General features: G+C 39.2%; 1 protein-coding gene across 4 annotated transcripts in view; it reads left to right on the top strand.

Moving 5' to 3' along the window:
* Nucleotides 1-26,097, top strand: part of TMEM245 (transmembrane protein 245) — a 99,215-nt gene that overhangs the window by 12,421 nt on the left and 60,697 nt on the right. Inside the window, exons 4-7 of one of the 4 annotated variants that reach the window (XM_045780750.2) lie at nt 13,284-13,400; nt 15,810-16,028; nt 18,328-18,497; nt 21,459-21,482. In XM_045780750.2, coding sequence (XP_045636706.2) covers nt 13,284-13,400; nt 15,810-16,028; nt 18,328-18,497; nt 21,459-21,482 — 530 coding nt within the window. The remainder of the gene's footprint in view (nt 1-13,283; nt 13,401-15,809; nt 16,029-18,327; nt 18,498-21,458; nt 21,483-26,097) is intronic. The other 3 variants (XM_045780751.2, XM_045780752.2, XM_087869493.1) reach the window with 3 other exon arrangements.

Raw genomic sequence — 26,097 nt, forward strand, 5'->3', positions numbered from 1 at the left:
CCCCTTTTTTGTTTTCATTTTTTAAAGGTATAATTCATATAGCATAAAATTAACCATTACCTTTTTAAAGGTGGATTTAGTACATTTATATTGCTGTGCGACCACTACTTCCATCTAGTTTCAGGACATTTTCATCACTGCAAGAGGAAAGCCTGTACCCATTAAGCAGCTTGTCATAAAGTTAGGTTATTTTTTTGAGATCCTTCCTCCCTCCTTCCCTCACTTCCTTCCTTTTTTTTTTTTTTTTTTGGATTTTATTTATTTATTTGACACAGAGAGAGATAGCCAGCGAGAGAGGGAACACAAGCAGGGAGAGTGGGAGAGGAAGAAGCAGGCTCCCCGCTGAGTGCTGGATGCCAGGAAACCTGAGACCATGAGATGAAGGCAGACACTTAACCAACTGAGCCACCCAGGCACCCCAAGATCTTTTTTCTTAATGTAGGCACTTAATCACTCTAAACTGTCCTCTTGGAATTGCTTTTCCACCCCATAAATTTCATTTGTTGTGTTTTCATTTTCTTTGGGTCGAGATACCCTTTGATTTCCTTTTTGAGTTCTTCTTTGACACGTTGGTTAATGCGAATTGTATTGTTAATTTCCACCTCTTGCGAGTTTTCCAATTTTTTTGTGCTTGTGCTTTTGGTGTCCTATCTAAAAACACCATTGCCAAATCCAAGGTTGATCTTGGATCCTGCAACTTTGCTGAATTTATTTATAAGCTTTAATATTTTTTGTGGCTTCTGTACGATTGTACATATATTAAGATCATGTCATCTGTGAAAAGAGATAGTTTTACTCCCCTGTAATTCAGATGCCTTTTTTTTTTTTTTTTTTTTTTGCCTGGATGCTCTGGCTGGAACTTTCAGTACCATGCAGAATATACCATTTTCTCTTAAGGAGTATTTTTGAAATACACTGGTTGCAAGTGATTTATATCCAGAAACAGTTTGTTAAAGAAACAGGTTTCTAATGAATGGTAAGGTGGGGCGTGGGGTGGCCAGATACTAATGGTCCTCAGATCATCAGACTGGACTTCTCCTTATCCATCCCTGTGGAAACAACTGTGACTGGAGAGGCGGACCTGAGCAGCACACAGTTTCTACAGCCACTGACATTTGTTCCTTCTTTCTGATGGTTATACATAAAGTAAAAGCAAATTACTAATTGCAGCAGGTTTTTCCAAAAAAATTAATTTCTCCAATATTTTGTTGTTGTTAAGTTGAGAAATAAACAAAAGAAAATAAAAATCATTCATAATCCCACTGTCCATCTGAACGTTAACTAACGCCTTTAGACTTGTATGCCTTCAGACTTTAAAACACAAGAAAATTGTTTCATGGTGAACGTTCTCTTCTGTAATCGACATTTCAAACTTTATGTCATGACCACCTTTCTGTGTCCAGTATACTCCTACAGCATTATTCTTAGCCTCTTCATTTTATGCTAATCGCAGAGGCTATTCGTGGCACCCTGGTGTTTTGTACAGCTACCTCATAGTTTTTATTTTTAAATTAACTTGCTCTTTGTGTCTTACTTTGTTTGGAAACCTTACTTATCGCTCTGATAGTGGAGAATAGGAAAGATTTTATTTTTCTCTCTTTCCAGGTTCTCTTTGCTCACCCCGTCTTCCTGGTCACAATCTGTGAGGCTCTGTGGTTCTGTATCAGACCAGTCGAAGGGGACTTCCTGTTTTGACAGTACTGTGGAAGCTTAGTGGTCACACTTGTTCTTCTTGGCAGCTCTACCCCCCCCCCTTTTCTGCTAATAGTGATGATTCAGATAACTCGGCTTATCCCTCACCCTTCACCCCAGGATGGTTTTCTTTCTTCGTTTATCTGGAAAGTCCTTTCTTCTTTTCTTTTCTTTCTTTTCTCCCCGAGATATATCTGACATATAGTGTTCTATCAGTTTGAGGTGTACAGCAATGATTTGATGTTTGAACAGTACATTGCGAAGTGATTATAAGAAGCTGGTTAACATCTGTCACCTTGTGTAGTTACAAAAAAGTGGTTTTTTTTTTGTGACTTTTAAGATCTATTCTCTCGGCAACTCTTAAATATGCAGTACAGTATTATTAGCTCTAGACACTGTGCTGTATGTGGCATCTCTGTGACTGACTTTGTAATGAAGTAATGAAGTTTGACTCCCTTCACCCATTTTTTTCTATCTCCTGCCCCCAGCTCTGGCAACCACCAATCTATTCTCCATATCTATGAGCTTGGTGTGCCTGTGTGTGTGTGTGTTTCCACATATAAGTGAGATCGTATGGTATTTTTCTCTGAGTTATTTCACTTAGTGTAGTGCCCTGAAGGTCCATGCATACTGTTGCAAATGGCAAGATTTCTTTTTGTTCTTCTTCCTCCTCTCCCCTCCTTTCTCCTCCTCCTCCTCCTCCTCCTCCTCCTCCTCCTCCTCCTCCTTTTTGGCTGAATTGTGTACACATACCACTTTATTTTTATTGATGGACACTTAGATTGTTTCCATATCTTGGTGATTGTTAAGTAATGCTGTGATGTACATGGGGGCATTTTGTTTTCTTTGTTTAAATACACTGAGGTGGAAGGGGGAATGAAGCATGAGAGACTATGGACTCTGAGAAACAAACTGAGGGCCTCAGAGGGGAGGGGGGTGGGGGAATGGGATAGGCTGGTGATGGGTGGTGGGGAGGGCACGTATTGCATGGTGCACTGGGTGTTATACACAACTAATGAATCATGGAACTTTACATCAAAAACCAGAGATGTACTGTATGGTGACTAACATGATATAATAAAAAAAGATTAAAAAAAAAATAAATACACTGAGGTGGAATTGCTGGATCTTATGGTAGTTCTGTTTTTAATTTCTTAAGGACAGTGCTCTCGTCTTGACTGCTTTTGTCCATGGCTAAGTAAGTATGTGGCTGCAAGTATATGCATAATGTAGGTCAAAATGGATTTCAGATGGGTTTTCTCTTGGGTGTAAATTCTAGTCAGCTCTGGGGCGCCTGGATGGCACAGTTGTTTAAGCCTCTGACTCTTGGTTTTGGCTCGGGTCATGATCTCAGGGTTGTGAGATTGAGTCCTGTGTTGGCTCTGCTGAGCGCAGAGTCTGATAGAGTTTCTCTCACCCTCTCCCTTTGCCCCTCCCTGCCTTGCTCCTTCTCTCTGTCTCTCTCTCTCAAGTAAGTCTTAAAAAAAAATTCTCGTCAGCTGGTGATGGCAGCTTAGGGAGCTGTGCAGTTGGGATTCTGAGACCAAGTTTTGAATTGTGGGAGAAAGAAGGCCATGTTTGATTATTATCATTATTATTTTTCATGTTCAATTATTATTATCAGCCATAAACCCAGCATAGTGATGTGCTGGCATGCCAGCCAGATTTCTAGTATTTTAGACTATTACAGGGAAGGAAATCACAGGGACACAGAATACATGTTGAGAACAGATTTGGAAATGTTGGAGTTCTTTTTGTTTTGTTTACTCTCATTCCAGTCTATTTCAGAATAGATTATTTTTTAAATGATTTATTTAATTATTTTGTAGAGAGGGAGGGAGACAGAGAGAATGTAGGGAGGGGCAGAGGGAGAGGGAGAATCTCAAGCAGACTCCCCACTGAGCTCAGAGCCCGAGCTGGGTCTAGATCCCAAAACCATGAGATCATCACCTGAGCCGAAACCAAGAGTCGGCGTTCAACTGGCGCCCCCAGAATAGATTATTCTTTTTTTTTTTTTTTTTTTAAGATTTTATTTATTTATTTGACAGAGAGAGAGACAGCCAGCGAGAGAGGGAACACAAGCAGGGGGAGTGAGAGAGAAAGAAGCAGGCTCCCAGTGGAGCATGAAGTCCGATGCGGGGCTCGATCCCAGGACACCGGGATCACTCCCTGAGCTGAAGGCAGACCTTAACAACTGAGTCACCCAGGTGCCCCCAGAATAGATTATTCTTGATCTAATGTCCTTTCATAGATTTCTAGTCTAGGTAGTCTTCATCATAAAATAGGCCTTTTAAACATTTTTTTCCCCTAAATTTCTGACTCTTCTTGCCCCTAGAACCTTGTGTCTTTTAGGCATCAGAATTCAACCCATCTAGTCCGTATCAGGACAGCCTTTCCCTTTTATTATGGTCAGTTCTGTCCTGTAGATGTCACTGTAATATAGTTAGGCACAGGAGGGCTTTAATGCACTGCCGTTTGCCGTGATAATGTGTGCATTTATTATTTCCTTATCGTTTCCACTGTCCCATTGGAGGACATGTCTAATAGTCACCAGTGTGGGCATCTTTCTCTGTGTCTTCTGAGCTTTGAATCTTGCTGTTGTAGGAGCTTTTAAGGTGTATGGGTCACTGGATTCGCAGAATTAATCCTTCGGATCAAAGCATGAAGTTTGTTTAGTTCCTGATCTGGGAACATCTTCTTGTGGATCATCATGGAGTTGGTTTCAGTGGTTCCTTCTGAACCCGGGGGCCTTAGTCAGTGGTTTTCTCTCAGACCGTGGGAACTCTTACTTGGCATTTTCTGGAACTCCAAGATAATGGAGGGAAGAAATGTTAAGTGTCTACTTTCTATTTGTGTTTTAAAATGTACTGTCCTTTTAAATCCATAAATAACCCCCCCCAAAAAACCAAAAAAAAAAAAAAAACCCTTGTAATGAAGGCATTTAATTTCAGAGTTTAAGTGACTTGCCCACACGGGCGACTGGTAGAGCTAAGATTTAAAACTTATGGTCCTTGACTCAAAGCCTGGTGTTCTTTGAACAAGCATCAGTCATCTTGAAAAGGGTTGCACTCAGTTGTGGTTGTGAGCTCCTCGGTCTTACCTGTGGGCCCTGTTGGCCTACCGCAAGTTCAGGAACTAGCTTCTCTGCCTCCTGGATCATGTCTCACTTGATAAAAACCAACTTCAGTTTTGGTTGGAATCCAACTTCAGTGTGTGTCCTTGGCTTGTGAGAAAAGGACGCTGGCATTATCGTTAATAATAGCAACATGAGTGAGGCCCTGCTGGGCTCTTTAAACATGCTATCTTATTTAATTTTCTTAATAATCCAGTGGGATTGGTACTTACTTTACAGATGAAGAAACGTAGACTCAGAAAGCCATTTACTCTGAGTAAATTTACACTTAGAAGTGCTTTTTCAAAAGCTAGGCAAACAAGCACCAGATGTGTCTTTAATACCCTGGACACCCAGTCTGACAAGTATGGGCAAGTGCAGCTGGGTCTGTTCCTCTAAATATTGGTGATTGTTTATAAATGATCAGAAATACCTTGGCAGGGAAGGCTTAGTAGTTGCCTTAATCATTTTGGGATAATATGTAATATGAGTGAACATGTTTGGTCCAGTTAAGACCAAACTGGAAAAAGAAAAGGAACAAACTAAATTTCTACTGCTCATCTGTTACTGCCCAGTCTGACACAGTGAGTTAAATAGGCCTAGAGAAACTCCTGCTGGTCCATATCCAAACCCTTGCTACTGACCAGTAGTATAATGAAGTGATCCTAGAAGCCATCGAGAGGGAGGCATATTTTCCACATTAGTGATGGAAACAGAAGCCTTCTTCAAAGGGAACTTTGCATGCTGGGGAGATTTACTTGGTATGTGGTAGAGCCCCCTTCCAGTAAGCATCCTTGGATGTATTTCTGGCATCTGCCACTATCACTATGAACGAGCACTAAGTAGATCGAGTATCTCCTTATTTAGACTGTTCTCGAAATATATCATCCCCTGGGTATTAGAAATGTTGTTCTGCCTGTTGTTGAGCTAGCCATATTAACAGATTCTGTTGTCGGTGTCTCAGGTGCCAGACCATGAGTTTCTGACCCCTGGTGCTAGGCTGCTAATGTTAGTGGCCTGCTTGTTTGGCCTTGTGTAGATCCCTGTTATTTGGGCCTCCACTTGATGCTGGCCCTGTCTCTGCGTAGATTGATACTTGAAACCTTGGATGCTCTTTCCTTTTTTTGTTTATAGTTCTTAGGTCCCAAGATTATGTGCCCTTGTCTGTGTGCTTATTTTTAGCTGGGGCTTCTTTTCCAGTACCGTGACTTTGCCTAGATTCTTCGTCCTGGCATTCTTGTGTTTTTAGTTCATCATTTCTGCCAGAACCCTTGGGGTTTTTGAAGTGCGGGAGTATATCACTAAGGCAGAAATTGTTAAAATGCCTGTTTGATGAATAAGAGCAGTTGTCAAGTCCTACATCCATAGTTTTCAGATATTCTGGATTTTCCCTGTGTGCTACTCTTTTCATTCCTTTGCGAAGTTTCAGGCGCTCTAAAAATTTGCTAAATTATATCAACAAGGATGATATTGCATAGTTTTCATTGACTTAGTGATGGTTCATTGAATATTTACTGCTTTATTTTAGTGACATCAGCAAGTTGGAGAGTCTTTAAGCTATAGTTGTAAAGGTTTAATTTATTGGTCTTAACTTTTCCGTAAGTCTGTCAGTGCCTACTGGATGCAAGATATTTCACATAACTCTGCGGGGAGATCTAAAAATGTGCACTAGGGGCATAAGATCTAGGAAAATGGCTATAAAATGAAGTAGAAAAGGGATGAGAGGCACAGACAAATACTGTAGGAGTACTAGTGGTTTATGCTCATAGTTTATACTATCAAAGCCAATGGTTTTGAGATAGCTAACATTTATTGAGCAAGCCATTCATACCAGGCATTGTTCTGATTATTTCATATGTATTGTTTGACTTAATTGTCACATGAAATAGGAATTTATATAAATCCCATTTCATACATGGAGGATTTTAAGTAACTTGCCCATGGTCATCTAGTTAGTAAGGAATAGACCTGGGATTTGAACCTGGGCTGTCTTGTTTCCTCACCTGTGCTCCCGGCACTGGCTTGCAGTGATTGTACTGCCTGGGTGCCTAGTACATGTGAGACGTTCCGTTCTCCCTCTGCATCCTTGTGTCTCTCCACTCTTTTCATTGTACCATATGTCCTGGCCTGATTGGACTTCTTAGAGTTTTTTGAACAGGACACTGCTTTTCCTTGCCTTTGTGTCTTTACACCTGCTTTTTTTTGTCTTTCGGGAAACCTTTTCTCCCTCTGTCTTCTGAGACATCATCCTCTCCCATCCCCTCCAAGATAGACTTGCTCTGTCTTTTTTTATCTGGATAACATATTTAAATGGATTTAAAGGGTGGCATCTTTTGCCATTCTTGTCACGTAGCACCTTTGGAGGCCCTTCCCTGCATAGATTAGGTTTCCATCTTCTGTGCTCCTCAAATATGCTACACTTGTTTTCACATTCGCTCCTCACTTACTGAATCGTAACTGATAGTCTAAATATCAGACTGAACTAGGGACGTGGGTCAGTTTCTTATCTCAGCATGTAGCCTGGTCATCTGTTTGGTGAATGAGGACTTAATGGGAGTTGAGAAACAGAAGTCAAACTGCAGCCAAACTCAAAGTCCATATTGAAGGAGCTATAAAATGGTTACTGGGGAGCGACTTAATACAAGGGACTTATTTTTCAGACTCTCTCAAAGATGAGTCACTACTTGATTAAATTACTTGTGAAGAGGTGGGTTTAGTAATTTAGGACCTGTGACTAGTCTTTAATCTTATGTAAGGGAGAACACTTTGTTTGAATTCTGACTGGAAGTCTTTTTCTCTTTCTGCTCTGCTATCCTGGGCCATTAGTCATAGGCATTCCCATCCTCTGCTCTCCAGTGGAGCCTAAGAAACCTCTCTTGGGTTCACAGAAATCTAAGTCCTGTCTTGTCTCCGGTGTAATCAGTTTGTTTTTGAAATTTCTGTCTGGAAGTCTAAAAAAGCACGTTAATAAGTTCAGATCTTCCTCCTCTTCCCCTCCATGGTTGTCAACAGGGTATTCCCTTGTGGTTATCTGTATAACCATAATCTGGAAACTTGGGGCTTACCTTTAACCCTTCGTCTCTTTTATTTCCTTTATGGGTTCATCATCAAGTCTGGTCCATTTTGACTACTCCCTGCCTCTTTTTTTTTTTTAAGATTTTATTTATTTATTTATTTGCCAGAGAGAGAGAGAGAGCACGCAAGAGAGCACGTGCACAAGCAGCAGGAGTGGCAGGCAGAGGGAGAAGCAGGCTGCCCACTGAGCAGGGAGCCTGATGTGGGACTCAATTCCAGGACCTTGGGATCATGACCTGAGCCAAAGGCAGACACTTAACCAACTGAGCCACCCAGGCATCCCTACTCCCTGCCTCTTAAATGCAGCTACTTTTCTGACATCTTCCCTGCTAGCTGCCGCAGACCATGCTATCGTCATGTCTTGCCTGTAGTATTGCCGTAACTTCTTTCCCTGTATCCATTCTTCATCCCCTCCGATATGCTCTTGACCAAACAGCAAGAATGGATCTTTTTATATTTCAAAACTTCATTTATTTACAAACCAGGGGGCTGGGTGTGCTCCTGAAGGGGCAACACGAGAGATCCTTGCAGTGATGAGCCTGTCCTATATTTTGTGTCCATGCTGATAATTCTTGTCACAATATTGTACCTCAGTGTTGCACGATGTTACCACTGGGGGAAACTGTGTAAAGGGTAGACAGGATCTCTCTGTGTTATTTCCTACAATTGCATGTAAAGCTACAATTATCTCAATAACATTTCAGTAGAAATATTATTATCCTGTTTAAAATTCTTCACTACTTTCCTACTCCTTTTAGAATAAAGCCTAAAGTACTTACTGTGGTCTTCTGTGACTTGCATCATCTTGCTCACCATGTCCAGCCTGGTTTATTTGATACCAGTTTCCTGCTAGCTGTGTTCCAGACACACTGGCCTTCTTACACTATCTTTAACCTGCTAGTGTCTTCACTTACAGTCTTCCTACTCACCTCCTTCTGCCCAAAATATTATTCTTTACATTCTTTTGTTTAATTCCTTCTCATCCTTTGTATATCAGCTTCATTTTCTTTTCTTTTTTTGCATTTTATTTTAATTTAAATTCAATTTAATTAACATATACTGTATTATTAGTTTCAGTGGTAGAATTTAGTGATACGTCAGTTGCATATAACACCCAATGCTCATTCCATCAAGTGCTCTCCTTAATGCCATTCACCCAGTTACTCCCTCCCTCCACCCACCTCCCCTCTAGCAACCCTCAGTGTTTCCTGTAGTTAAGAATCTCTTATGGTTTGTCTCTCTCTCTCTGTTTTTGTCTCATTTTTCCTTCCCTTTCTCTATGTTCATCTGTTTTGTTTCTTAAATTCCACGTGTGAGTGAAATCATATTTGTCTTTCTCTGACTGACTTATTTCGCTAGGATAATACCCTGTAGTTCTATCCACATCATTGCAAATGGTAAGATTTCATTCTTTTTGATGGCTGAGTAATCTTCCTGTGTGTGTGTGTGTGTGTGTGTGTATACCACCTCTTCTTTATCCATTCATCTGTAGATGGACATCTGGGCTCTTACCATATTTTGGCTATTGTAGACATTGCTGCTATAAACATAAGGGTGCCTGTGCCCCTTCGAATCACTATGTTTGTATCCTTTGGATAAATACCTAATAGTGCAATTGCTGGGTCATAGAGTAGCTCTATTTTTAACTTTATTAGGAACCTCCATACTGTCTTCCAGAGTGGCTGCACCAGTTTGCATTCCCACTAACAGTATAAGAGGGTTCCCCTTTCTCCAAATCCTCCCAACATCTATTGTTTCCTGACTTGTTAATTTTAGCTGTTCTGACTGGTGTGAGGTGGTATCTCATTGTGGTTTTGTTTTGTATTTCCCTTATGCCAAGTGTGTGGAGCATTTTTTCATGTGTCTCTTGGCCATTTGGATGTCTTTGGAGAAATGTCTGATCATGTCTTCTGCCCATTTCTTGATTGGATTATTTATTTTTTGGGTGTAAGTTCTTTATAAATTTTCGATACTAACCTTTTGTCTGATAAGACATTTGCAAACATCTTCTCCCATTCCATAGGTTGCCTTTTAGTTTTGTCAACTATTTCCTTTGCTGTGCAAAAACTTTTTGTCTTGTTGAAGTCCCAGTAGTTCATTTTTGTTTTTGTTTCCCTTGTCTTTGAATATGTGTCTAGCAAGAAGTTGCTGCGGCCGAGTTCAAAGAGGTTGCTGCCCGTGTTCTCCTCTAGGATTTTGATGGATTCCGGTCTCACATTTAGGTCTTTCATCCATTTTGAGTCTATTTTTGTGTATGGTATAAGGAAGTGGTCCAGTTTCATTCTTCTGCATGTGGCTGTCCAATTTTCCCAACACCATTTGTTGAAGAGACTGTCTTTTTTCCATTGGATGTTCTTTCCTGCTTTGTTGAAGATCAGTTGACCATAGAGTTGAGGGTCCATTTTTCGTTCTCTATTCTGTTCCATTGATCTATGTGTCTGTTTTTATGCCAGTACCATACTGTCTTGAATATTACAGCTTTGTAATATAGCTTGAAATCTGGAATTGTGATACCTCCGGCTTTGGTTTTCTTTTTCAACATTCCTTTGGCTATTTGGGGTCTTTTCTGGTTCCATACAAATTTTAGGGTTGTTCGTTCCAACTCTGTGAAAAAAGTTGATGGTATCTTGATAGGGATTGCATTAAATGTGTAGATTGCTCTGGGTAGCATAGACATTTTAACTGTTTGTTCTTCCAATCCATGGGCGTGGAACGTTTTTCTGTTTCTTTGTGTCTTCCTCAATTTCTTCATAAATGTTGTATACAGAGTACAGATCCTTTACCTCTTTGGTTAGGTGTATTCCTAGGTATCTTATGGTTTTTGGTGCAATTGTAAATGGGATCAATTCCTTTAATTTTGTTTCTTCTGCCTCATTGTTAGTGCATAGAAATGTGACTAACTTCTGTGCATTGATTTTATATCCTGTAACTTTGCTGAATTCCTGTATCAGTTCTAGCAATTTTTTGGTGGAGTCTTTTGTGTTTTCTATATAGAGAATCATGTCATCTGTGAAGAGTGAGAGTTTGACTTCTTCTTTGCCAATTTGGATGCCTTTTATTTCCTTTTGTTTTCTGATTCTCAGCTTCATTTTCATTTCTTAAAGAGAAGCTATTCCTGATTCTCCAGACTAAATCAGATTTTTTCAGTTAGGAGTTCATAAAATAGCTAGTATGTTTCCTTTCTAGCAGTCACTGTAGTTTGTATGCATTCACGTTTGTGTGGTTCTTTTTTTATTTTTTATTTTTTATTTTTATTTTTTAAGTAATCTGTATACCCATTGTGGGGCTCAAACCCACAACCCCAAGATAAAGAGTAGCACACATGCTTTATTAAGTGAGCCAGCCAGGTGCCCCTCTTTTTCTTTTTCTTTTTTTTTTTTTAAGGTGAATTAACAAATTATTCCCTAAGTACAGTAAGAATTTTTTTTTTCCCATGTGGTTCTTTAATTCGTATCTGTCTCTTCCACTAGACTCCATGGGGGCAGGGTCTGTGTCTTTATCCCTAGCATTCAATACAGTGAGTAATGAGGACATGTGAGACATGAAAGACAGTGTCTTTCACTCTCAACCTTGTTCCCTCATTGGCGTGTAAGAAACATCTTACATACTTAGGCCAGAAGAAGAGATCCTAATCCAGATCCCTTGTTCTCTTCCCAGATCATGAATCTGACTTTCTCTTGGATTGCCTAAAAATAAACCTCTGTTAAGCATTTATTAGAGGAAGAATAGGATATGGTTGAGTAAGGTGCATGCTCTTGATCCTGATGGTTCAGGATCAGTGAGCCATTTCAGGGCCTGGTCTACTTGTCTCTGGGAGATGGCCAGCCTTGGATTTGCTGAGTGGGTGGAATTCCTTTGGAGCTGAAATTCATTGGCTTTCTGAATGGTCAAGGCTATTTTCATTGGCTTGGCAGAATTCTATGTTGTTACATTGTATATTGGCCTACCAAAAGTGAGGTCCCATCTCTATGAGTGTGGTTATATGATTTGGTGAGTGTTCGTGCTCTTAGTTGTGGACAGTAGAGTCCACACCAGCTAGTCTAAATAGAAGGAGAGAGTGGTCAGCATGTAGAATTTTTACATGTAGGATTTTTGGGAAGACCAGACAATTAATTAAGCTTGGATCTGACACAGGCAGAAGCAATGCAACTGGGTAAAGTGCTCAGTGACACCAAAGGACTATTTGAGCAGAAGTACCACAGCTGCCACAAAGTTAGACATCAGATAGCAGAACTTTTAGAACTTCTGCTAAGTAAGTTCTGCAGAAAAACCATATGCCTCCATGACTGTTTGACATGAGAGTGTCCAAATTACAGTGAGTCCCACTTTGGTCTTCTAGGTGTTGCACACATGTGCCTGCTTAGTAGAAACTGCCTTATACATGGGACCTTTGCTACAGGGGAGTCTAAGAAATATAGTTTGTAGCTTTCCAGTCTCTTGGAGGAGGAAAGCATGCTAGAACCTGGTATTGTGTGAGCTAGTCCGTGTTGTCTGCCATCGCAGATTAAAGGCTGACCGTTATAGACAGACCTCATTGACCAGTAAATGTTTTATTTGAGTTCAGTGCAGATGATTAAGCTTGGCGCACTACTTTTTAGGAACTTAACATGGGAACATATAATATGAAACAGAGTAATAATATATTTTAGACTCTCAGTGGTGGATTTTGCCTGTACTGAATTATGTACTTCATAGAGCTATATGGCTTTGCCTAGTACCCATATGTTTGCCTGTTCATTCATGGAATGTTCTTATTGAGAGCACCAAGTGTTGGCCATTCCATACTGTACTGGGAGCTAGTGACACAAAGGGGAGTAAGACGGTCTGCATTCAGGAAACTCACAGACTTGGTGTTGCAATGTTTTTCAACAGAGATGTGCATTCACATTAACTTGTGAAGTTAAAAAGTAAAAAAGCGGACTCCACATTTAGATATCTACTCTCAGCTGCACGCACCAGTGTGAGGTTCCTAAAGGAGACTGATATGCAGAGTCCAGGAACCAAATTTTTAGCAGACTTTCCTTTTGATTCTTTTTTTTTTTTTTTAAGATTTTATTTATTTATTTGACAGAGAGAGAGAGACAGCCAGTGAGAGAGGGAACACAGGCAGGGGGACTGGGAGAGGAAGAAGCAGGCTCCCAGCGGAGGAGCCCAATGAGGGCTCGATTCCAGGACTCTGGGATCAAGCCCTGAGCCTAAGGCAGACGCTTAACGACTGAGCCACCCAGGCGCCCCTTGCTTTTGATTCTTAAGCAGTCTCCCTTGGTGAAGAATCCCTGGTCCAGTGGATCAGTTAATAACCATTTCGTTTTATTGCTTTTGAAATCTGAGGACTATGTTTCAGTTTGCAGCAGTTGTTTCCCACTTTGCTTAAAAAAGTTTTAAACACATGCTTGTTTTACAGGAGCAGAGTTACCAGGGCAGGTTATTTCCATGGCGGCTTCTACTCTAGCAACCTTGGCCATCTCTATCACAGGGTACGAATCGAGCCCCGAGGACCCGCCCTCCGCCCAACCTGCAGGTGACTCACCTTACGAAGGAATGTTTTCAAAATCATTCTGGAAAATGAAATACGCTTTATAAAGGATAAACTTAAGGACATGAGCATCACAGAATGCAATTTACTGGTTCTTCATTTTCCTTTGATTTCCTCTGATTTTTACACTTTTTCCTTCTCTCATCCTTGTTCTCACATAATCACATTTTTCGTGCTTTTAATTATTTACCTTTTTATGTTTCTTATCTTGAATCTTCATCTTTTCCTTTTTTTTTTTTTTTAGATCAAATGCTTTTCTTATTTTTTTTTTGTTATTCCTTCTCACTTTCATTTTATTTTCTTTTTCTTGGTGCCCTATGTACCTTCTTCCATATTTTTTTCCCACTTAATCCTTTCCTTATTTTCCACGTATATAGCTGTCAGTTCTTCTCCACTGTTCTGTTTTGCTCTAACTCTTCACATTGCTTTTGTTGTTGACCCAGTTTTTTCTTTGGTTTTTCTTTTCTGTCTTACGGTCATCCATTTCTTTGGCATTTCTTGCTTTTCTTCTCAAAGTTTGCTTTGCACGCCTCATGCTGTTAATATATTAACTGTTTCCCCTAAAACGGACCTGTTTGGTTGTTCTGGATCCCAGGGTCCTAAGAGATCTAGCTGGTAGATTTATATCAGCTTTGAAGTCACACTGTACTCACATAGAGTTCAGGAAGGAAAGGGCCATCTCTGTGCCAAGCAGTCTATTAGTGCCAGGGGATTTGCAGTTAAGGAATATTTTTGGTGAGCTCTTCCTGAAGAACTGACTTTACAAAAGTCTTGAAAGGAGGGATCAGCTAAGGAAAAGTCCTTTGGGGTGGTAGGAAAACACATCTTTATTGCACATTGAATCATGTTTTCAAAATGAAGAGGGGATGATGATTTGGTTATGGACTTATTCTTCTAAGTATCTGCCACACCCACCAACATGAAGTTTCCAAATTAAAAAGATTCTCAAAGAGCGAAGTCAAACATACAACTAGTTTGGTCTTTAGCACCAGACCTCATGGTAGAATGTTCGTTCTAGTGAGGTGGGCTGACTTACCGTGGTGCTAGTGTATCAGTAGTAACAATTTACTCACAGATAAACATGTGACATTAGAAGATGCTCTAAGGACATTATAATATAGCACTCAGAGGGCTGCTGTGTAGTTGCTTATGAACATTATGCAATGAGAGGGAAGGCTGTCTTCCAGCAGTATTTAGTGAGCACCCACTGTATGTCAGGTACTATTCTATGTGCTATTCAGCGGAGGGAGAACAAGACAGACAAGGTCTTAGCTCTCCTGGAGGTGACATTCAGCTGAAGGAAGAAAGTGCGACAGGGTAAGTGGAACACGATATAACTACATAAAACTATGTAAAAACTATGAGACAAATAGGGAGCTGGGGTGATGGTTATTGTTTCTTTCCTTTATTTTCGAGACTTTATATGAATCATAATATATTTTTGTCATTAGCTTTTTTTATGGGAAGTAAATTGCAGGTTGTAGGGTCTTACTCCTTTTCATCATCGTGGCATATACTGAGTAATATTGCTTTAAGACTTACATGATTTTGAGGTATATGATATGTTTTGGTAAAAGCAGGAAATAGAAATAATATAACCCTGTAGTAAAGGGTAACGTGGTAGTTTCATTGTTAGAAAACAGTACCTTATGTGAAATCATTTGGTAAGGTCTCCTATATTTGAAAATTCCTCACCCCCAGCAATCCGTCATTGTTTTATTTCTCATTCTAAGGGAAAGACCTGTTTCAAAGCCCTGGGTTCCTTCCTTTAAGAGCAGTTGGCTCCATTTTAAGTGAAATGGCACCAAAAAGCCATGTTGTATCAGAAATATATACATATATATCTAATAAAATTATATTAATTATATATAATTATATATAATATAATATATATTATATTAATTAAATATAATTATATTAATTATATTAATATATTAATTATATTAATTTTATTAATTAATTAAGAGGAGGCATTTTTAGATCTAGGAATTCTGTATGTTAATATTTGTTGCTTTATACAGTTTGAGGAGTTTTCATGGGCTAATTATAATTCTCAGCTATTTTGTCATAGTTTTTTGTTTATGTATAATATATATATATATTATATATATTTGTCATAAAACTTTGAACAGTGTGAAATATATAAAGTAACAAGTAAATCACCATTCCCACCCTACCCCCCAACAAACTTAATTTCCCTAGATATAATTACGGTCAGTAGTGTAATTCTCCACACATTTTCCGGTGCATGTGCCAACATACATCCAGTTAACCCAGTGCGATCACACTCTCACAGTCCATTTTGGAGGCTTACAATAGAGTAGTCCAGCGAATTGCTCCGTAGGACTATTAACTAATGTGGACTAATAGAGTGGTGATTCCCCCCCTTTTCAGAAAGCATGGACAGAGGAGAGCCCCCTCCTGCGCTGTCCTCCTCTCCTTCACCTTCCTCCCCTTCACCCACTCTGGGCAGAAAAAGGCCTGAAATGGGAACGTTTGTCAGGAAGAAGAAAACCAGCGACATCTACTTCGTGTCCCTCGTGTGGGCCATTATCGGAGTGCAGCTCTGGCTGAACCTGTGGATAGTGCAGCTGCTGCCCGTGCCTATTGCGGGTAATTATGCTCTGTGTTTGAAGACTTCTTTAACTTTTGCATTGTAATATTTGAGGTAATATTACTCTCTTTTAAGAATAAAACAATTGTATATTTAAAGCGGTCTTCTAAGACTGGAAAGGTAAGTAATTCAGGTAAGTTGTGGAAGAGTCTTTTATTTCATGCTTTCGTGGTTGGAAATATATATATTTATATTTATATATTTATTTATATTTATATATATATTTATTTACAGATTTTATTTATTTGAGAGAGACAGAGAGAACATGAGCAGGGGAGAGGCAGAGGCAGAGGGAGAAGCAGACTCCCCGCTGAGCAGGGAGCCCTGATGCGGGGCTCAATCCCAGGACCCTGAGATCATGACCTAAGCCGAAGGCAGATGTGAGCCACCCAAGTGCCCCCTTTTCAAACTTATTAAGTCCTCAGTTGATGCTCGGGGTCCTGCCATCCAGATACCTCCTAAATTTGATGAGTCCTTTCTCCTTTATTAAAGCTTTTCACTATTGATTTAAACAGAATTTCCTTTTTGGTAGCCTATTCACCATGGTTTAAAAATCTAAACTCATTGGACCATTTACTTTCTAGATACTTAGTTTTAATTAAAACTTAATATTCTCATTAACTTGGACAGTTAATGAAATAGTTACCTTTTTTTAAAAAAATTTCTTTTTAAAGATTTGTTATGATCGGAACACCGTGTAGTGCCTGTCCTTGGGGAGCACAGAATGTGAAGCTCAGAGTTTGTATCTGCTTCTTGCATCCTCGAACAGAGCTTCTGTTTGGCAGTTGGAACAAGATAACAGTTGTAACTGAGCAAGTCACAGAGTACATACCATTGCCATGCTTTCTGTTAAGGAATTTGTAGAAATGCTTAGTGAAATAGTTTAAATTGCTCTTTCTGGATTGTTCCATACATTTTTGGTGTTACCAAATGATTTATTTTATGCTGCCAAATGTGTCAGGTACTGTTGGCACCCCCTTCTCTTTAAAATTTGTTAGCAGGACTTAACATTTATCCTAGTCCTTTCTTGACCTTCAGACCATCATAACAATTTGACGTGGCTTTAGGAGAGCAGGCTTTGAACAGGTGGCCCCCAGAACATTTTCTACAGCCTATAATTACTCTGAGCTTATTCTAGAGACCATAGGAGCTTTCCTAGGATCTCTGTAGAGATTTAGAAATGTTAATGATGGAATTGTTGAACTGGCATGTAACACTGAGTTCATGGTTCAGAAGAGTAAACTGTGAACCATTAGATTGCGTGGCCCAGGCTAAGGACACAGAAATCCCCAGACTTTCCCCAGGGAAATTATAATAGTTGGGATCAATTATCCAGGGTCCAGACTTCAAGGTACCCCCACAGATAAGTAGCACTTCCTTCTGGCCACACCATCTTCTCAGTTGGCCTTTAATAGGAAGCTCACCCCCTGCTTGTAGGACAGCCTCGCTGCCCAATGCAGAGGGTACATTCGTATTGTGCTCCGTGAGTGGTCTCTGCAGAGGCGGTGCCCTGCATAGCCTCAGGGACCATCTGTAACAACCCTGCTTGTCCCTACTCTGCTTCTCTGCTGAAGCCTGCTGAGAGTTTCACATGTACAGAGCAGCATCAAGTAGAGAAATACAGATACCAGAGATATAAAATCATGGTGTGGCTGGAATCCTTGATACTTTTCTGGCCACTAACGTTGTTAAATATCCAAGGAGAAGAATAACATTTGCAAGAGAATCTATAATAGCCAAGGAAATTGGGACATGTTAGGGGTTAGTATTCTTTATCCTGGAAGAACAAGGTATGAGGGGCTAGGATTGTAGTCCCTGAAATGATGATCAGAGTATCTTACTTTTATACGGGCTGTGAAATAATCCCTGGCTCCTTCAGGGATTCGGCCTTCATGGCGAAGGTAGTACATAGGCAGGCGGGAATTGTGTGATAAGTTATTTGTCCTAATTCTGTCACCTTGGAATACCGCGAACTTTTCATCTCTCTCCTTGCCTTTTTTTCTTAATTGATTTTAAGATTTTATTTATTTATTTAAGAGAGAGAGCACAGAGGAGAGGGAGAAGCAGACTCCCGCTGAGCAGGGAGCCCAATGCTGGGCTCGATCCCAGGACCCCAAGATCATGACCTGAGCCGAAGGCAGATGCTTAACCGATTGAGCCACCCAGGCGCCCCTCTTAATTGATTTTTATTTAATAATAGCTTCGCTGTTTTAGAAAGGTCACGTGAAATTAAAGGACCTTTTCATGTTCTGACTTTGTAATCTGTGTTTTGGTTTTGTATGTGTTCCTTCTTTCTAGTCTGGATCCTCAAAAAGCTTGTTATTCACTTTGGAGTTGTGGACTTCCTGGAGAAACGCTGCCTGGTGTGGTGGCAGGCCGTGGAGCACTTTCTGAGGGAGCGGCAGGAGGCTCTTGCCCCGTGGCCTGTTGTTGGGCTTGGAAAATTCTTGTTAAAAGTTGATAGCAAGGTATTGTATTTTAAGCACTTGGACTGTTTTAATGGAGTTTATGTATACATAGAGTCTGTGTCATAGTATTTGGTGTTTGTACTGTGATTGTTGATGACACATTTAATGTCTACATCTGTGATGAAACCTCAAGTTTAGAATTTTGGCTTTCTGTAAGGATAGGGTAGATTTAGTTTAAATCAGTATTGTGTATGTAGGTTTCCCTCTTAAAATGGGAGAAAAGGTTATTATGGAACAGCTGTTCAACTCATTTTAGAAGGACCAAATTGAAATCTGGAACGATAAGTGACATGCCTAAAATTATATTGCCAGGTAATGGCGCCTCAGTGTGGTGTTTCTGGAGTAATTCCCACATGTCAGGTAGTGGGCTAAGTCCTTAGGAAAATCCACTGACTCACAGAAAATTAGGTGCAGGAACTCTGTTTAGTGGAGAGACAGCAATCCATTAAAATTTAGAGGCATTGGTTAGGAGCATGAACCCTGATTCCAAACTGGTTTCAGATCCCAGTTCTGCTGCTTACTAGCTATGTGATCTTGGGTGAATTTCTTAACCTTTCTATGCCTTGTTTTCCTTATCAGTACAATAAATATAATAGCATGCACCTCGGGGAACGACTGTGGGGGTTAAATGAGTTAGTAAACGTATAGTTTCTGGATCGGAGCCTGATTCATAGTAAGCTCTGTGTGTTAGCTGTGGTTTTAGTTTGTGGAGGAAAGTGTGTGCAGGATTCAGTGGTAGTCCTGAGCAAGAGAGGACTCGCTGTTGGCCAGGCAGTGGGACCCGGGAGGTTTTGCCAAAGAGGTGATGCCAGAGCAAATTGTGAAGCACAGGTAGGAGTTTATTAGGTTGACAGGAGAGGAAGAACAGGTGGACAGAGCCATGCAGAGATAGGTAGAGACTGCTGCAGCGTGACTTCTTAGCACCAAGGACACAGTCATGGTGGGCTATATGAAGACGCAAGGCTGGAGAGTCAGGCAAGACCGAATCGAGTTCTTTGTGGGTGCTGTGCTGTATGAGCTGGACTTCCTCCTGGGGCAACAGAGATGCAGGGGGATAAGTTTTTTTTGTTTTTTGTTTTTGTTTTAAGATTTTATTTATTTATTTATTTGGGAGAGTGAGTGAGAGGGAGAGGTAGAGAGAATCTGAAGCGGACTCAGCACTGAGCACAGAGCCCAATGTGGGTTTCAATCCCACAACCGCTAGATCATGACCTGAGCCGAAACCAAGAGCCAGACGTTTAACCGACTTGAGCCACCCAGGCTCCCCAGGGAGATAAGGTTTTCTTAAGTATTGCCTTTCTGTCATCCAGAAAATTTGCCAGTTTTAATTCCCATCAGTGTAACATAGGGCAGTGCCCATTTCCTGAGCTCCTGCTAATGCTAGATGTTACAATGTAACAAAAAGCCTTTTCAGTTTCATAAAAAGAAGTATCTCAGTGTCATTTTAATTTGAAATTTTAAAAAATGAAAATGAGTTTGCTTATTGGCTATTTATATTTTTATTTTGTGATTTGCCTATTTGTATTCATTTTCCAACTTTTTAAGTAAGGAAGAGTCTAAGACTTCTCATAAATTTTAACATTTATCACATCTTCCTGGTATTGGGGTGAAGCTTTGTCTTACTAGAGCAGATATAGTCCTTCAGACTGTTTAAAGAGGGTGACTCTTACTTTGGTTAACTTCTGACAGCCTTACCACTATCAGAAGGGTTGGACACTAAATCTTGTTTTCAGAATCCCGCGTACTTATATTTGGAACCCTTCACTTAGGACAACTCTATAGTTGTGTCATTTGAAGTTCTGAGGGTATCAAAAGTATTTGTGATGAATTAGCCTTGTAAAAATTTGTCATTTTTTATTCAAATTTTTATGCTAATTTGTTCTTCTTACGAGAGACAGTAAAATGAATAAAACAAGCATTTTGGGCTATAATGAACATATCAGAATAAATGGCTATTGCAAACTGAATATTTGTCTAGTTATAATTGATGCTGTAATCATGTTCTATCTAGTATAATGTATATGGGCTGCTGCTTTGGGGAATAAATATATTTTTCATGTTTCTGTTACATTTTGATTGATCAGACTAGTGTTTTTGAAAATATTCCTCTATAGGAGATTATTCGAAGTATAGTCTTAAACATGCATTGGGTGTACTTTTAGTAAAAACTCTGCGAAGAGCATTTATAGTTACTCTGATGAAATTATGCTTTTTAGCTTTCATAGTTTTTATATCACTAGTTATGCCTTAAATCCTATTTTTAACAAGTTTTACCTCATGTGTCTACTAACGAGCATTAGTTATTATAGCGCTAAATATTGTGAGGTGTTTAGATGAGGTAACATTTATGTGCAAGAAAGGATGTTATGTAAAGTAGAAAAATGTGTGTCTAAAAAATTTAGTTGGAAGGAAATACACCAAATATTAACAGAATCTTAGGTGTGTCTGCTCTTTGGCCAAGTGGTCACTGTTCCAAATGAGCCCTGACGTGTTTTACTGTTTAAAAAATGTGAAATACCCAGTACTATAAAGCCACAATCACAAAGTTCAGTGAACACAGTGAAACATAGTGTATGAACGTGAATTATATCGGGACTAAAAATCCTTTTGGTACGTGATATGTGAAAGAATCTTATTATTCCGATCTTTGGAGTTTGGTGTGACTCTTTAAGCTGACAAGCAGCCGGTTATTTTACGTATTTTTAATTGTTGAACTGCTGACAAAGCTTGTGGTTATTTTAATCATTGTATATCTTAAACGAACACTGTATTCACTTGATTTTAAAACTTTGTTAATGCATTACAATTATTTTTCTAGTTTTCGTCTTGTTTTTTTGGTCTGGGATTATTTCCTCCTCATACTCTCGGTGACTTTCTTTTCTTTTCATACTATTATTGCATTCTCTAATGATGTTCCACTGTTCTTATCTTCTCTTTCTTACCTTACCCCCTATCCTCAAGCTCTGGCACTGGCTAAATAAGAAGGTAAATGAACACATGGATGTTGGTTTTTACTATTGAATTCTGTAACTTCCCCCTGTATCTCCATGCTCATTCTGTTTCCATATGTCAAAATTAGTTTTTGCTTTTAAAGTTCAAATTAATAAGCTATGGAAGGTCGTGAAGCATTGACACTATCACAGTATAATTTGCTAAACACCCAAAGCTATTTATTTAGGATATACGGTTGGTATCTCCTTGCCTAGGTGTGTGTAAGAAGTTCTGTGTTGTAGTCCTTTTGTCTGCTGTGAGTGAATGCCATTCCTTTTCAGCTCTATAATGTGGCCCTGTTCTAGTCTTAGTTTGATGTGTGAGGGCACATTAGGCAAGACTTATCGAAAAGGAAAGATAACTTTTTTTTTTTTTAAAGATTTTATTCATTTATTTGAGAGAAAGAGCATGAGCAGTGGGGAGAGGCAGAGAGAGAGAGGGAGAAGCAGGCTCCCTTTTGAGCAGGAAACCAGCTGTGGGGCTGGATCCCAGGACCCCTGAGCCGAAGGCAGATGCTTAACCGACTGAACCACCCAGGTGCCCCGGAAAGAGAACTTTTTGTTGCTACTTATTTTATAAATGACACAGGAATTTTTTTAAAAAGATAAATCTGTGAAATACTTGATTCACTTGGCTGGTAACTTTATATAGTGTCTATTTTTTTTTTTAATAGCTATTCTAGAATTTCATTTTTAACTTAAAAAAGATTGTGGTCATGGCCTGTGACCTTTAATTTCATGTGTTTTCCACATGTATGTATGGTGAATGCTTCACATGATTTGGATGGAATAGGTACATTTTTAATAACTTCGATAAAGGATAATCCAGATAAATTAGGAGTGCTGTACTTGTGACATATAGCCCACATATATAAATTTATCAAATCCCTGGGACAGATAGCAAGAGATGACATTTATGTGTATTGTGTTTAAACACAAAAAAACTCTAAAATTTTCGGTGGAGATATTATGGCAGACCTTAAGAAGAATGTGGTACTTCTTAGAAATAGACCAAGGTGGCACTTTTGAGTATAGAGATTAGGGTTTTCTTCTTTCTTTTTGAAGAAGAAGAAAGGGGGGACTTGACAATGCCTTAAACTTCTTTTTTATTTTATTTTATTTTTTTTTATTTTAATGTTTTTTTATTATATTATGTTAGTCACCATACAGTACATCCCTGGTTTCTGATATAAAGTTTGATGATTCATTAGTTGCGTGTAACACCCAGTGCACCATGCAATACGTGCCCTCCTTACTACCCATCACCAGTCTATCCCATTCCCCCACCCTCTCCCCTCTGAAGCCCTCAGTTTGTAAACTTCTGAACTTCGGATTGGAAAATCAACAGTGTGTTAAATAAATAAAATAAATAAATAAATAAATAAATAAATAAATAAATAAATAAATAAAACATACATACATACGTATGCTTACTGGCGACCCCCCTGTCCCCACCAACATACATGCTTTTGTCTTTACCTCCATTCCCTGCAAAACTAATATGAGTAAATGAGTACAATCCTTGGCAAACGATAGTGCTGCAAACAAAAGTCACATTTTCTTATTTTGATCAAAGTAGGTGGTTTTATACACTTCTCCAACTTGTGTGTATTGAAATGAAATTGTCCTCAAATGGTGAGATAAAGGGGAGCTAAAGTCATTATGTGCAATTTGATTTAACCTTCGATGACTACATGAGTTAGAGCACCTAATTTAGGAGCCTAATTCATAGCTAACCAGTTATGACTCAGTTTTAAAAGATTCCTAAGAGATCAAGTGATGGTTTCTTTTCTTTGGTGATTCTTTGTAGCATAGGTAAAGCATTGGTGGAGAGCAGGAGTGACTGCTGTAAGTTCTGGGACTGTGCGTTCCAGGAAAGCACATAAGTAGGTTGAGGTCTATTTCATTACATTACATCCAAAGTCAGAAAATTTGCAGCATTGGGTATTTGGTATGTCAAGTTCAAGTGGAGTGAACTAGGAAACCAATTCAAGGAAGGGAGGGTGAGAGAACATATCTGTGGTTAATTGAGACATAACCTATTTCTCAAGGCTTGTCTTATTTTTTAATGTTGGTTATTTGCACTAAGACTCAGCTAGAATTAGATTAAAAAAAAAAAAGAAAACAAAGCAAAATGAAAGCCTACAGGCCCAGAATAATGAAATAGAAAACCCAGTAGTGGAATGGTAACTTTCTTAATAGCTTGCTATAAATAAAGCCAGTTTAGAAGTTTCAAAGTCTTGCAGTATAACCAGACATTTACTGACCTCTCTAAATTTTAAAAAGTGCATGCCCTTCATTCACACTGGAAACATTCAGAATGTCATTTTAAAATTACTCCCCTTCCCCTTTAAGAAAATAAAGTTTAGGGGCGCCTGGGTGGCACAGCGGTTAGGCGTTTGCCTTCAGCTCAGGGCGTGATCCCAGCGTTATGGGATCGAGCCCCACATCAGGCTCCTCCACTATGAGCCTGCTTCTTCCTCTCCCACTCCCCCTGCTTGTGTTCCCTCTCTCGCTGGCTGTCTCTATCTCTGTCAAATAAATAAAAAATTAAAAAAAAAAAGAAAATAAAGTTTAATAACTAAAATAATTTCTGAGTGTAGAAGACTGGGGAGATCACCAGGGACAGTGTAACTTCTACGGGCAGGCAGTCATGACAGCTAATGGCAGTGATGACATGTGCTGTGGCTCTGGTTGCCCGAAGCTGAGCACAGCACAGGATCTGTCTCCTGGAACAGTGCCTCCGGCATTTCTTAGGAATTCTCTCCTCCATTCCCTTCTGCTTCTCCATTGCTTCTTCAGTCCACGTTTCTCCCTTTTCTTTTTCTTTTTTTTTTTTACCTTCAAGCTTTCATTCATTTATTTGAGAGAGAGAGCGCGAGCAGGGGCAGAGGGAGAAGTAGACTCTCCCGCTGAGCAGAGAGCCCAATGTGGGGCTCGATCCCAGCACCCTGGGATCATGACCCAAGCGGAAGGCAAATGCTTAACTGACTGAGCCACCCACGCACCCCTATGTTTCTCTTTCTATGTCTGAGTTTCTGTTTCCTTCAGAGTCTTGTTCCAGTCACTCTTTCTGGGAGTTCTTTTCCTCCATCTAAGTTTTTTGTCCACTTTGTTATTTCCTCTTTATTGATTGATCCTACGTTCTATGCACCACCTCACCCCAGCCACACATTTTTTTCTCCTGTTTTGACTTAAAAAAAAAAAAAACAACTCCCTTTATTCTTTAATAAGTCTTTCCCTGTCTCTCTTCCCCAGTCTTCTCTCTACCTCCTTTTGTCCTGTTTTTTCACCTTACCTTAGCCGGCCATAATGTGAATAGATTCCCCCTCCCCATCTTTTTTAGTTTATAAATTGAGCATCTTAAATGGTTTTATTTATTTTAAATTTTGAATGAAACCTCTAACCCTCACTGTTAGCCCTGAATATAAATTTTTATTTAGGTGACTCTTAGTGTGATTTTTTTCCCAATTTTTTAGGTATATGGCTGCTGATAGGAAAATTCTATCCTGGTTTAAAAAACATAAAATTTGATTTTATAATGTGGATATACATAATGTGTTTGTGAATTCCATGTTTTGTATGTTAGAAATACCAAGATTTAAATTTAGATATACTGTCTAAATAAAACATCATTTACATTTAAAGAAATATATTTCAGAATAGACATTTTTTAAAAAAAATTGGGGCTCCCAAGTTATTTTTAGAAATTGTAATTTGTGAATACCAAAATCTCGTCTTAATTCTGAAATTATGTTTGCCTGTTCAAATATATATTTGAGCTTTTACCATGTGCCATGCACTGTCAGCCTTGGGAACTGCAAAGAGGAATAATACAACACTAGCTATTTCCTCAGGAAACTGTCTCAAGAACTATGTGTTGAGTTGGTTTCTGATTGTGAAACTTTTCAGTTTCATCGACTTTAGAACATACTTTCAAAATATGACATCTGACCTTCCATATCTTAGAAACTTGATACTACTTTTTTTAATCTCTGCATTGTCTTTGATGCTTTGGTAGCATGCACTGAAAATTAACTCTTCCGTTTGAAGCTATAATTGTCAAGATAAAAGATGAACTTTTTATCTTTGAGTTCACTGCAGCATTGATCTCTTCGCGATAGTATCTTTCACGAAAGATAAAGGGACGCAAGCGTATAGCATGGAATGGAAAGTAAATGTTTTAGCAGTCTTGTTTTGTTTTTAACCACCATTCTTTGCTCTTGTGTGTTTAACTCACTGGAGAGCATAATTCAGATTTAAATTAAGACTAACTTATTCAGCAATGCTGTAGCTTTTGTAGGGGGTTGAAGGGTGCAGTGTGGTGTTTCAGCAGTCATCAGTCTAATTGACTTTATTTTTGAAATGTTAAATGGTAGCTTTGTATGGCAGGAATTCTAGAAATGTGTCAATTACTATATATTCTGAGAACAAAAATTTTTTAAAATGTAGGATTATTTGTGATTGTGGAAGATGAGAGCAGTTATACTCAGAATGGAATGTCAAGTAGCATTTAGGGAAAGCATAATTTTAATTATTGATTAAGGAATAACCATTACAGTAATGATTACTCTTTATTTACAGTCAGTTTGTCCTAAAGCTTATGTTTT

Source organism: Ursus americanus, chromosome 18 (assembly GCF_024610735.1).
Source record: "Ursus americanus isolate L20-20 chromosome 18, mUrsAme1.1.p, whole genome shotgun sequence".
NCBI lineage: Eukaryota > Metazoa > Chordata > Mammalia > Carnivora > Ursidae > Ursus > Ursus americanus.